The sequence below is a fragment of the Triticum urartu genome, chromosome 3A (assembly GCF_056163025.1).
Source record: "Triticum urartu cultivar PI428250 chromosome 3A, HENAU_Tu73, whole genome shotgun sequence".
In the NCBI taxonomy this organism is placed as follows: Eukaryota; Viridiplantae; Streptophyta; class Magnoliopsida; order Poales; family Poaceae; genus Triticum; species Triticum urartu.
The window spans coordinates 737,561,074-737,574,521 of record NC_141875.1 but is presented as its reverse complement, the minus strand read 5'-3'; the positions used below and the strand labels follow the sequence as shown (position 1 = coordinate 737,574,521).

General features: G+C 44.5%; 2 protein-coding genes across 2 annotated transcripts; both read left to right on the top strand.

Moving 5' to 3' along the window:
* The first annotated feature begins 1,340 nt into the window (after window positions 1-1,340).
* On the top strand, window positions 1,341-6,836 carry LOC125546345 (vacuolar-processing enzyme gamma-isozyme). Its single transcript, XM_048710589.2, has 9 exons — window positions 1,341-1,613; window positions 3,693-3,857; window positions 4,223-4,379; window positions 4,546-4,631; window positions 4,709-4,908; window positions 5,259-5,307; window positions 5,395-5,607; window positions 5,737-5,943; window positions 6,353-6,836. Exons 1-9 carry the CDS (start codon window positions 1,446-1,448, stop codon window positions 6,533-6,535), a joined length of 1,428 nt encoding a protein of 475 aa, XP_048566546.2. The 5' UTR covers window positions 1,341-1,445; the 3' UTR covers window positions 6,536-6,836.
* Window positions 6,837-6,935: 99 nt separating this feature from the next.
* LOC147982480 (uncharacterized) lies at window positions 6,936-8,167 on the top strand. Its single transcript, XM_087514422.1, has one exon. The coding sequence runs from the start codon at window positions 6,936-6,938 to the stop codon at window positions 7,944-7,946; it is 1,011 nt and encodes a 336-aa protein (XP_087370548.1). The 3' UTR covers window positions 7,947-8,167.
* The last annotated feature ends 5,281 nt before the right edge of the window (window positions 8,168-13,448 follow it).

Here is a 13,448-nt window from a genome sequence, read left to right as displayed (position 1 = left end):
GTTCCAACTGAATTCCAGCATTGGCTTGGACCAAGGCCTAGACGAGTAGACGTGGACTTGAAGGCGGAGGGACGAGGGTGACCAGAAGTTGTGACAACAATGGAAGCGACGATGTTGACGACGGCAATCTTGGCACGCATCTCTGCTACTACCGTGCCCCAGTCTAGCTGTACCTCGTTGTCGTGCCAATTCGCTGCAACTTCTATACTCCAAGAATGATTGCAGGTAACATACTTCCATGAATTGATCAATGTCGTCGTTCCAAAATGTTACCCATAGAATTTCCAAGCATAACCACATATTGTTGTACTGGAATTTTTTGCAATGTTACAAATCCAACCAATGAAATAATTATAATATTATATGTGTGTGTTAAAATACATTCTGTGGACTATAACTACATCCACATCAATGGGCAAGTATTTACATCGTAGGAATAAATAAAAAAGAAATTGCTAAGAATACATCATGGAAAACCACTTTAGGTCCACTCACCTTGGGACAAAATCATTGATACTGCGTGGTTTTGTGGATTTTCTACTCAAGACAGGTAACTAGAAGTATTTTTAAAGACATGGCCAATTCAATTTTCACACTATTTTCTTACTTTAAAATGCTTATAAGGTGCTGGAACAAACAACCACACAATCATGTAACATATTGCATAAATGTGTGGCGCCGTGTCAAAATAGAAGACACGGACCTATGAAAGTCTTGAACCATGCTTATTGGCTCAGGAGCATGTCTATTTTTTCTCCCGTTGCAATGCACAGACATATTTGCTAGTCAGTTAAAAAAATACGAGCATTAGCATCAAGTCTAGTACTTGAATCCTGATGGGCCGATCGAGGATACCATTATTCTTCTAACCATCTAACAATAGGTTATTGGTTCACGTCCTCACCCAAATCTAGTCTAGTCTAGTTCTTTAAAGGAGTCCGAAAATAATGTGCAACGATCTAGACGTGACACAACTTAGCAGGTAGCTGTAGGCGATCTGGCCCCAGTTAAATTAGGTAGTACATACGCCGGTGACCGTGACGTGAACGGACGAGAGAGAGAGAGAGAGAGATTCCTAGCCAGCCATAGGGCCGGACGCGCCAGCTAATTTGAGTTGATTGGTCTAGGCTGCTAACACGCGCGCAACAAACCAAATGCTGCTGGCACGCTCGGTGGAGCTTCCAAGTGACGGCTGATATTTGTCCGAGGAGCAGAAGACACACGTAGCAGGTCGGCAAGAATCGCAACCAATCGGCCATGGACGGCGCTGCTACGTCCGACGCGGACAGGTGAATGAACCATCAGTAGTGGGTGGTAGGCGTTCGCTTTGCCCAAATGCATCAATAAGAAAAGATATATCCCCTGTGGCGCCGGCGCCGGCGCATAATAAAAGGAGAAGTTTCTTTCGCTTATTCTGGAATCCGAACCCCAACCACCATTCATCCATGGCGATGACGTCGTCCTTCCGCCTCCTTCCCCTCGCGCTGCTGCTCCTCCTGCTCGCCATGGCGCACGCGCGGCTGCAGCCCACCATCCGGCTGCCGTCGGACGACGGGACCAGGTGGGCCGTCCTCGTCGCCGGCTCCAACGGCTACTACAACTACCGCCATCAGGTGCGCACGCTCTATCATGGATTCTACTCTTTGCTCGTTCGCGTCTCATCCCGCCCGCTCCAGTTTTCTCTTCCTGTCGATTAACCTGGGAAAGTAGTGGCTCATCTATGCTGTTCAAGAGCTACGAGATCGATGAGCCAAATTTGGAGCTATGCACGATCGTCTCCGTCTAGCAGTCTAGGTAGGCACCAAGTTGTCACTGAACCTGAACTATAATACGGCTGGTGGTGATTATAGGATCACCGGCTCATCATAGAGCTCCGTATGTTGTGTACGTGGCACCCTGTTGACCAATCAAACGGTCCACATAGCAAAAAAGTGTTGTCCTGTCAGCTGACAGCTCTCTCTATCCGTGCGGGGCCTGTCTGTCAACGGTAGAAGAAATAGATAAGTGGTGCAAAAGAATCCGGGATCATTTTGTTACTGAGTTATATGGCAATGGCCAAGTGTTTCAATAGCTATATATATCTATATCTATCTATATATATACCTACTAATAAATCAAGGTGCGTTTTATCAATTTTTTTATCGGTTGTTCAATGTCGAAAAGAATTTTTTTTATCCGAGGTGGTACTAAATTCTTATGCGTTTGTCTGCTAGAAAAAGAATTTTCGTATGTGGGCAGCGGGCTGTGGCCCAGCGAAGCCAGCCCACTTATTTTTTTACCCATGCAACTGGGAAAATTCTATTTTTCCGCACAAGATGACAAATAGTCGGAGTTTCGCACAGAATAACCAATAATGGACTGACCCATTTTTCTATGTTTCTGTGTTTTATTTCTATTTTTATTCTCCTGTCCCTATCTCTTTTTTTCTTCCAAGTTTATTTTATTTTTCAAATTGTTTTCGTAAATTAAAAATTCTCAAATAAAAACTAAGTTTTGGAAAATATTCAGAATTCCAAAATTTAGGTTGCTATTTTGAAAAATAGGCAGAACTTGCAAAATGTTTCCTATTTTTTCAAAAAACTTTTATTGTTCAAGATTTTTAAAAATAAAATGCATTTCAAAAAATGCTCCAAATTCAAAAAATAATCTTGTTTTAGTGAATTTTTCACCATTATAAATAATGTTCATGTATAAATGATACATATTTTCTAAAAATCTTATGAATTTTCAAAACATGTTCCCATTTTAAAAAAATGTTCGCAAATTCAAGTAATGTTCATGTTTTCATTAAAAAGCTGGTGTTCTAGGAAAATGTTTGTGAATTTTAAAAGATGTCCCCTTTCATATTTTGTTTGAGTTTTCTCAAAAATGTACATAATTTTTAAAAAACTATTCAAGATTTAAAAAATTGTTCATGTTTCCTAGAATATGTAGAAACTTCATACCTTAAAGTCCCCTCGATTGTAAGGATTGAAAGAAAAGTAGATTGAATAACTCATGGGCCTTCTCTGGCGTACGATGACGTAACAAAACTCTTAAATGTCCTCGATCAATGAATGGAGAAATAGCGGATTGATTCCTTCGCACACGACGAAACCGAGAAGCTAAATGTTCTTTTTTTGTGTGCATACAGGGTTTTGCTTGCATATATAATTCTCACTGACTTTAAATGCATACTATTTATTTCCCATCGTAACGCACGGCCATATGTGCTAGTTATAATTAATTATAGGTTAACGATTGAATGGAGGGAAGGTGTGCCCAAGTCCCAAATAATTGTGCATATTTTATTTTATTTTATTTTGCATCAATCTCGGAGAGAATTCGCACAGATCATATCTCTGGAGACAATCAGCCCGCCGTGTGGCCATGATTTCTCCGACATCATTACTGTGGGCCCATGAGCCGAGTCAGGGTATGCCCCTAAATTACTGTTCACATAGGCCTACAACCCTGGCACAAATCTCAATGCAACCAGCACACATGCAAACGGTCCAAATAAAGGTTACAATGCACCTAGGTTTAGAAAATCCACTCTCAAAATTCTAATTCTTTTGTCTGCATAGCTGTAGGAATAGGTCAGAAAAAGTGTTCCGTGTTCGTTTGGTGTTGCTGCCTATCTCATAGTTCGTTTTGTTGACGACAATGAATAGTTTGTTTTAATTTGTGGACCAAAACTTTGCACTTTGCAGGCGGATATTTGCCATGCCTACCAAATATTGAAGAAGGGTGGTCTCAAGGATGAGAACATCATCGTCTTCATGTACGATGACATTGCGCACAACCTGGAGAACCCGAGGCCGGGCGTCATCATCAACCACCCCCAGGGTGGAGATGTCTATGCTGGGGTCCCTAAGGTAATCATGCATGAGTCTTCATGGAAAACATTCCAGTATTTGTTGATGTAGTAAAAAACTAAGAGTGGTATAGCTTACCTTATGGGATGATACAAATTGTTGGATGGTTGCAGAAAAATGTGAATATGGTATTACTCTAGAAATTACACGAACAGAAATTTCAATGGCAGTTTGTACCGCATTGAAAATGATTAAATGCCTAAATTGCGATCAGTCTTTATGAAATTTCCCAGTTGGTCTTTGATGTCAAAGTTCTATGTGATAATGTCAACATCTTGATGGAATGTACCAATTTATTCCAATGATCATGCACTCCTATCCAGTATCCACAATTTTCTGTATGTTTGACTGAATCTCCACTGTAGGACTACACTGGGAAGGAGGTTAATGTCAAGAACTTGTTTGCTGTCCTGCTCGGTAATAAAACCGCTGTGAGTGGTGGGAGCGGCAAAGTCGTGGACAGTGGCCCTAATGATCACATTTTTGTGTTTTACAGTGACCATGGGGGTCCTGGGGTCATTGGTCAGTATTCAGAACCTGCCATTCTTTTATTGTCTTCTTTCGAGATTTTAGTATCTAAAACCAGTCAGAACAGATTTTTCATATAAATGCAGACGTACATACAAATCTAGACATGCACAATTACCTTATTAATGTCATGGTTTTTCTGTTCTGGTAAAACTTCCAGGGATGCCTACCTATCCATACGTTTACGGTGACGATCTTGTAGATGTCCTGAAGAAAAAGCACGCTGCTGGAACCTACAAAAGCCTGGTACCCCATCGTCCTTTGGTTATTTTTGCTCGGCACTGTTTGCTGGTTAAAGCAATGGCCTGACTCTTATTTTGTAGGTATTTTATCTTGAAGCCTGTGAAGCTGGGAGCGTCTTTGAGGGGCTTCTGCCAAATGACATCGGTGTCTATGCGACCACCGCGTCGAACGCAGAGGAGAGCAGTTGGGGAACGTATTGCCCTGGCGAGTACCCCAGCCCTCCGTCCGAATATGACACCTGCTTGGGCGACCTGTACAGCATATCTTGGATGGAAGACAGGTATCCCGCTTTGTTGTACCATGTTTTCCATTCGTTCACATGCTAAAATCATGGTTTGATACGGTCAGTTCGAACACACATGACTCATATCTGTTAGTACTTTCTGGTACCGTACAGGTGTGTCGTTTCAAAATGATTAACTAGTAACTGGTACGGCACTTATCAAACTGCACTAGAATAAAATGTCACCTATATGTTATCATGTTGGCTGCCATGGTAGTAACTGTTGCATTCAGCACTTTATAGTTGAACCCTGAGTCAAAATCCTTGGGTCATTTGTTTGAAAGGAACTAGGTTTTTTGTTATGGTTCTTATGTGCTCAAATAACGTGCAACTTTCAATGTTGACAGTGATGTACACAATCTGAGAACTGAATCTCTCAAGCAGCAGTATGACTTGGTAAGTGCTTAAATTTCCAAAAAAAAAAAAAGCTTATTAATCTTGGAGCAGTTCCTTCCCAACAACACTAAATTAATGGTTGAGCAGGTCAAGAAGAGAACGGCAGCTCAGGACTCATACAGCTATGGTTCCCATGTGATGCAATACGGTTCTTTGGATCTGAATGATCAACATCTCTTCTTGTACATTGGGTCAAATCCTGCTAACGACAACACTACATTTGTTGAAGATAACTCACTGCCGTCCTTCTCAAGAGCTGTTAATCAGAGGGATGCTGATCTTGTCTATTTCTGGCGCAAGGTTCGTAATTATATCATGAGAAATATCTCATGCTACTTTACCCAGAACAATAGAGTATTCATAATAAACTCAGTAAAAAAAAGATGGATAAACTAACTGATTTCTCTCTTTCTTTTGTTCTGCATGTAGTACCAGAAATTGGCTGAGAGCTCCCCTGAGAAAAACGATGCTCGGAAGCAATTGCTCGAGATGATGGGTCATAGATCTCATATTGACAACAGCGTCGAGCTGATTGGAAACCTTCTGTTTGGTTTTGCGGATGGTCCAATGGTTCTAAAGACTGTTCGCCCAGCTGGTGAGCCTCTTGCTGATGACTGGAGTTGTCTCAAGTCTACGGTAAGGATCTATTTGACATCGTTTTGCTTGCTCATCTATCAACATCTCTTATCTTACCTGTGCTTCTGTTGTGTTTTTTATATTGCCTATTGGTCATGTGTTAATTGTCTGGAACTACTGGGACCAAATTCTGTAGATAAAATTGTTGTTATTGGTTTACTGACAAATAGACACAATAGAATATATCCCAATAGTACTGGAATAACGGGATATATACTCTGGACTGATATTATTCAGGATCGATATTTTCTGGATTGAAACTTTGGTTCTTCACTTCGACATATTGCCAGCTCTCTATACATACATACACGTGTCATATGGAATATACTATAATTAATGCGGTTACAGCATGTAATTTCTTCTGCCCCTGTTGTGCATATGACTAATCTTATGTCATCCCTTTCTTCAGGTGCGTGCATTTGAATCACAATGTGGCTCGTTGGCGCAGTATGGAATGAAGCACATGCGGTCCTTTGCAAACATCTGCAATGCCGGCATCCTTCCTGAAGCGATGGTGAAGATGGCTGCTCAGGCATGCACCAGCATCCCAACCAACCCCTGGAGTGCCACACACAATGGTTTTAGTGCTTAAACCATAGGTCAAGCAACTTGGCTACTATTTCAGCTATTGTACCATATACCAAAGTCCCTTCCTATTCACACAGGGTCAGTAGTGCTTGAACGAACCTTAGATGAATACGAATTATGCCATTACTTCAGCTATTCCCACCACACCAAATTACTCTTCCGTGTGCCCCGACTTATATTGTACATACACCATAGTAGGAAGGTGATTTCCTGTGATTGATGTACATATTCGTGATAGCTTGTGATCAGATGTGTAGCTCACAATTACATATATGAAGAATGCAAGCGCTGCTATTTTCTACGTAGATTGAGTAATCTCATAGTACTATGAGCTGCTATTTTCCCATCCACTTGAAGCTCTGCAGCTACGTAGACAGCAGGACATTAAATGAAACGATATAGTTATGAATAAGACTGTGATTATGAGGGGGACGGAGACGATGGACTCCTGCGACCGTGACGTTCGATGGCGGGTTTCCTTCGCCGCAGATCTCGTGACTCAGGCCCTCAAGTTCACCGACGGGGAGCTCGTTCTCCGACGAGAGGCATTGCGCCTCGTCCTCACGGACGAGCATGGAGTTGTGGTCGATGCTCGATATCTCCGCGAGGGTGAATCCATCGATATAGGTGATATGATCTCGTTCCCTTGTCACTTTGCCACGATTCGGGACCGCGCACCGACTACGTGCCCATCGCCGGGATTTGCGGCGGATGGGCGGCAGGCTGATGCGGTGCACGGGAGCGACACGGATCGGTACACGAGGGTGCGGCTGCACGACACCGCGGGCCCGACCTCCCACCCCCCACCATCCATGGCGGATGCGCAACACGTGGGCTCGCATCCCAGCCTCCATTCGCAGCCGCGGGCGCGCGGCGGGCGTATAAATCCACCCCCTCGGCAGATCCTTGACCTAGACTCCGCCCTCGCCCACTTTTGGACGGCGGCTAAAAACCCTAGATCAAGATCTGGAGGCGATTGGGGGTGGTGGAAAGGCAAGGTAGGCGGAGACAGCAGATCCTTCTCGGAAGTGGTGGCCTCGCCTCCCATGGCGACTGATGCGGGGCGGGGGTTCTCCGGAGAGCGGCGTCAAGGCGCTGATGCTGGCGGCGCGGGGCGCAGCGCTGGACGCGGCGCGGGGAGAAACTCCGGCCGCGGTTACGGCCGCGGTGGAGACAAGAGCAAGTTCTCCTGGAAGCGGACCGAGGGCAGCGGCGACCGCACCATCTCTGCTTCATCTACTCCTGCATCGGCTTCGGACGACAACTCGCGTTGGGATGCTGCGGCTGCTCCAAAGCGCCGGGATCTCCAGGACGGAGGCGTCTGGGTGGAGAAGAAGCTGGCAGCGGCATCATCTGAGGGCACGGGGAGCGGGCATCAAACCTCGTCTCCAATCCGTCGCCCCCATGGAAAGTAGAACGTGAATCAGGTGCACCCTACCAAAAACCCTATTCCATGCCCCATCTGCAAGTCGCGTGAACACATCCCTGCTCGACGCCCTCAAGTTTTTTGTGAACGTTGTAACAAGCTAGGACACCTTGCATCAGCCTGTGTGGCTTTCCTTCCCTGGGAGTGTATTGCTCCGATGTGCGCCTTTCAAGCCAAAGGGCAGGGATTCTATTACATCCATGATTCCTGTACGGCTAGTCAGCTTAAGGAGAGATCGAACAACATCATTGTTACTATAGTAGAGGGAGAGACGTCGACCAGGCAGATGGAGTTAGATCTTTCGGACTATTTGGCCACGGGTTGGCGTTGCTCGGCTAATGCCATAGGCCCTGGGGTGTTTGTGGTGCGTTTCCTTAACCCACGGGCTGTTGCTCAAATCTGCTATGTGAAAACTGTCACTCTGAAGACGAGTGGTGTCACGATCCATGCTACCCCTTGGTCTTCTGCAGTGGGATCGAAGGGGTTGATGGAGGTTGCCTGGGTGAAAATTAGCAATGTGCCTTTAGACAAAAGGAGTGAGAGGACCCTTGCATTTGTGGCATCGTTGGTGGGTGTGCCTCTAGAGATAGATAATGCTACTCTGCACTGCCCGGCGTTGGCTCGGGTGAAAATTGGGTGTAGAAATGTGGATGAAATACCAGGGGTGGCCGAATCAGTCTTAGGGGGACACTTCTATGACTTCTTCTATGAGGTGGAGCAAGTTCTGGTGAGGGATCCGAATCATGTGAAAAAAGATATGGTGAACAATGAAAAAAATCAGAAGCAAAACATGACTCCTGGAGCTAACATGGGAAGTTCTTCGACTGGGCTTGGAAGGAAATCTCCATCCATTCCCCAGAGGGAAGTCCCTGACCCGATTCGGGAGTCACAAGAGAGCATGGAATCTGATGATTCGCTCCATACTACATTGCTTATCGATACCATGGAACATGAATTTGAAGAGAAAGAGAAAGTAAGTACACCCCAACAGCATCATTCGGTGACAAAAGACAAAATCAATAAAAATGAATTTAAGTCATATGCTGATGCGGTTAAAAAAATTCCCCGGGTGGTGGAGGTGATTGGTCAACATGACTCTGATTTAAAGGTGATCAGTGAATATAGGGTGGAGTCGCCTGAGATGAGTGCAGAGGTGATTCCTGCCCCCCCCCCTCTTGTTACTGAAGAAAATGTCCGCTTCAGTCTGAGGAATGTGCAGAGTAATCTGGAGCGAGTGGATGTCAAAGCTGCTGCTGCGGCAAAAAAGAGGGATCTAGAAGGTAACTCCCAAAACACCAACTCCTTTGAATCTTTATCTGATCCTGTGTTAATGCTTAGAGCTGCCAATATGGGTATAGATATCCCTAATACTGATTTTACTAGCATTGACATCCTCAGAGAACTGGAAAAAGCTAGAAACAAAGAATACATAGAGGGGAAGGAGGATGACAATGATAAAAGAAATAATGTCTTGATGTTAACTAATGGGAAGGGGGATCAGACACCTTTTGATCTGAGGTGGTGTGAGGAAAATGAAGTAGATGAGGAATCCTTTAGTGTAGTTCGGTCTAGAAAAAAGAGAGAAAAGAAAACTAATGTGGTTATTTCTAGACCTGTAACTAGAAGTCAAAGAAATAGGAAAGTCCCTGATAAATACAGTGGTAGCCCTACCTTGCCCCTGGTAGGAATGCCAAACAGGGAAAGAAACCCACTGTTATTAAATGAATGGTCTATTCTGGAATTGCAGAGGAGCAGGGAAGAAAGGAATGACTTCATGCTTCTCTGAGATCATCAAAGATCATTCCCTAGATTTCATTTGCCTTCAAGAAACTATGAAAAAAATTCCCCCCGAAAAGTCTTAGAAAGATTGATCGTATGAATAATTTTGATTGGAATTGGGTACCCTCGAATGGTAAAGCAGGTGGTATCCTATGTGGTGTCAGGAAGGAAACCTTGGAAGTAATATCCTGGACCTCGGGTAGATTCTGTTTATAGGCAAACCTATATGATGTTAAGCTCGATCGTGTTTGGGCAATCGTAAAAGTCTATGGGGCGGCTCATGACGACAGTAAAGATGATTTCCTTATTGAGCTTGCCTCAATGTGCTCGCGAATTCAGGTGCCTTATATAGTGGGGGTGACTTTAATATCTTACGAGGTAATGATGATAAAAATAAACCTATGAGTCGATCGCCTTATGTTGACAAGTTCAACTCCCTTATTAACTCCCTGTGTCTCAGAGAGATTCACATGGGTGGAGGTAAATACACGTGGACTAACAACCAAAAGCACCCTACTCTAGAGAAACTTGACAGAGTTCTGATGAGTTTTGAATGGGAAGATTTATTTCCTCTGGTTACGGTCCGCAAGCTGGTGAGGGACGTGTCCGATCATAATCTTCTTTTAATATCCTCAGGGGCGAAGAATTCTGACACCCCACTTCAACGAGAGTTCAGATTTGAACTCAGTTGGTTGAGAGATGAAAAGTTTTATCCTACAGCCAAAAGAATTTGGGAACAGCCAGTTCGGGCTACAGATCCTATAGATGTTCTTAATATTAAACTGAAGCGGCTTAAGAAATATTTTAAAGGGCGGGGTTCCCATACCTGTGGGCATAATAGGAAAAGAAAGAAATGCATTAAGGCTGAGCTGGAAAAAATTGAACAGGAGGAATAAGAGGGCCCCCTCGATCTGGAGATATATGAAAAAAAAGTATGTTTGCAAGATGAACTAAACGATATCCTGGTCAATGAAGAGTTGTTCTGGCTGCAACATGAAGGAAATATGCCCTAGAGGCAATAATAAAGTTATTATTTATTTCTTTATAATCATGATAAATGTTTATTATTCATGCTAGAATTGTATTAACCGGAAACATAATACATGTGTGAATACATAGACAAACAGAGTGTCACTAGTATGCCTCTACTTGACTAGCTTGTTAATCAAAGATGGTTATGTTTCCTAACCATGGACAAAAGAGTTGTTATTTGATTAACGGGATCACATCATTAAGAGAATGATCTGATTGACATGACCCATTCCATTAGCTTAGCACCCGATCGTTTAGTATGTTGCTATTGCTTTCTTCATGACTTATACATGTTCCTATAACTATGAGATTATGCAACTCCCGTTTACCGGAGGAACACTTTGGGTACTACCAAACGTCACAGCGTAACTGGGTGATTATAAAGGAGTACTACAGGTGTCTCCAAAGGTACATGTTGGGTTGGCGTATTTCGAGATTAGGTTTTGTCACTCCGATTGTCGGAGAGGTATCTCTGGGCCCTCTCGGTAATGCACATCACTTAAGCCTTGCAAGCATTGCAACTAATGAGTTAGTTGCAGGATGATGTATTACAGAACGAGTAAAGAGACTTGCCGGCAACGAGATTGAACTAGGTATTGGAATACCGACGATCGAATCTCGGACAAGTAACATACCGATGACAAAGGGAACGACGTATGTTGTTATGCGTTCTGACCGATAAAGATCTTCGTAGAATATGTAGGAGCCAATATGGGCATCCAGGTCCCGCTATTGGTTATTGACCGGAGACGTGTCTCGGTCATGTCTACATTGTTCTCGAACCCGTAGGGTCCGCACGCTTAAGGTTACGATGACAGTTATATTATGAGTTTATGCATTTTGATGTACCGAAGGTTGTTCGGATTCCCGGATATGATCACGGACATGACGAGGAGTCTCGAAATGGTCGAGACATAAAGATTGATATATTGGAAGCCTATGTTTGGATATCAGAAGTGTTCCGGGTGAAATCGGGATTTTACCGGAGTACCGGGAGGTTACCGGAACCCCCCGGGAGCTATATGGGCCATGATGGGCCTTAGTGGAAAAGAGAAGAGGCAGCCCCTCATGGGCCGCGCGCCCCTCCCCTCCCTTGGTCCGAATAGGACAAGGAGAGGGGGCCGGCCCCTCTCTCTCTTTTTCCCCCTCCGCGAATCCTATTCCAACTAGGATTGGCGGGGGGAATCCTACTCCCAGAGGGAGTAGGACTCTCCTGGCGCGCCCTCCTTGGCCGGCCAGCCTCCCCCCTTTAGTCCTTTATATACGGAGGCAGGGGCACCCCAGAGACACACAAGTTAATCCACGTGATCTTTTCCTTAGCCGTGTGCGGCGCCCCAGCCACCATAGTCCTCGATAATATTGTAGCGGAGTTTAGGCAAAGCCCTGCTGCAGTAGTACATCAAGATCGTCACCACGCCGTCGTGCTGACGGAACTCTTCCCTGACACTTTGCTGGATCGGAGTCCAGGGATCGTCATCGAGCTGAACGTGTGCTAGAACTCGGAGGTGCCGTAGTTTCGGTGCTTGATCAGTCGGATCATGAAGACGTACGACTACATCAACCAAACGCTTCCGTTGTCGATCTACTAGGTATGTAGATCATACTCCCCCCCCTTCGTTGCTATGCATCACCATGATCTTGCGTGTGCGTAGGAAAATTTTGAAATTACTACGTTCCCCAACAGTGGCATCCGAGCCTAGGTTTTATGGTTTGATGTTATATGCACGAGTAGAACACAAGTGAGTTGTGGGCGATATAAGTCATACTGCCTACCAGCATGTCATACTTTGGTTCGGCGGTATTGTTGGACGAGACGACCCGGACCGACATTACGCGTACGCTTACGCGAGACCGGTTCTCCCGACGTGCTTTGCACATAGGTGGCTTGCGGGCGACAGTCTCTCCAACTTTAGTTGAACCGAGTGTGGCTACGCCCGGTCCTTGCGAAGGTTAAAACGGAGTCAAATTGACAAACTATCGTTGTGGTTTTGATGCGTAAGTGAGATTGGTTCTTGCTTAAAGCCCGTAGCAGCCACGTAAAACTTGCAACAACAAAGTAGAGGACGGTTAACTTGTTTTTGCAGGGTATGTTGTGATGTGATATGGTCAAGGCATGATGCTGAATTTTATTGTATGAGATGATCATGTTTTGTAACCGAGTTATCGGCAACTGGCAGGAGCCATATGGTTGTCGCTTTATTGTATGCAATGCAATCGCGATGTAATGCTTTACTTTATCACTAAACGGTAGCGATAGTCGTGGAAGCACAAGCTTGGCGAGACGACAACGATGCTACGATGGAGATCAAGGTGTCACGCCGGTGACGATGGTGATCACGACGGTGCTTCGGAGATGGAGATCACAAGCACAAGATGATGATGGCCATATCATATCACTTATATTGATTGCATGTGATGTTTATCTTTTATGCATCTTATCTTGCTTTGATTGATGGTAGCATTATAAGATGATCTCTCACTAATTATCAAGAAGTGTTCTCCCTGAGTATGCACCGTTGCGAAAGTTTTTCGTGTTGAGACACCACGTGATGATCGGGTGTGATAGGTTCTACGTTCAAATACAACGGGTGCAAAACAGTTGCACACGCGGAATACTCAGGTTATACTTAACGAGCCAAGCATATACAGATATGGCCTCAGAACACGGAGACCGAAAGGT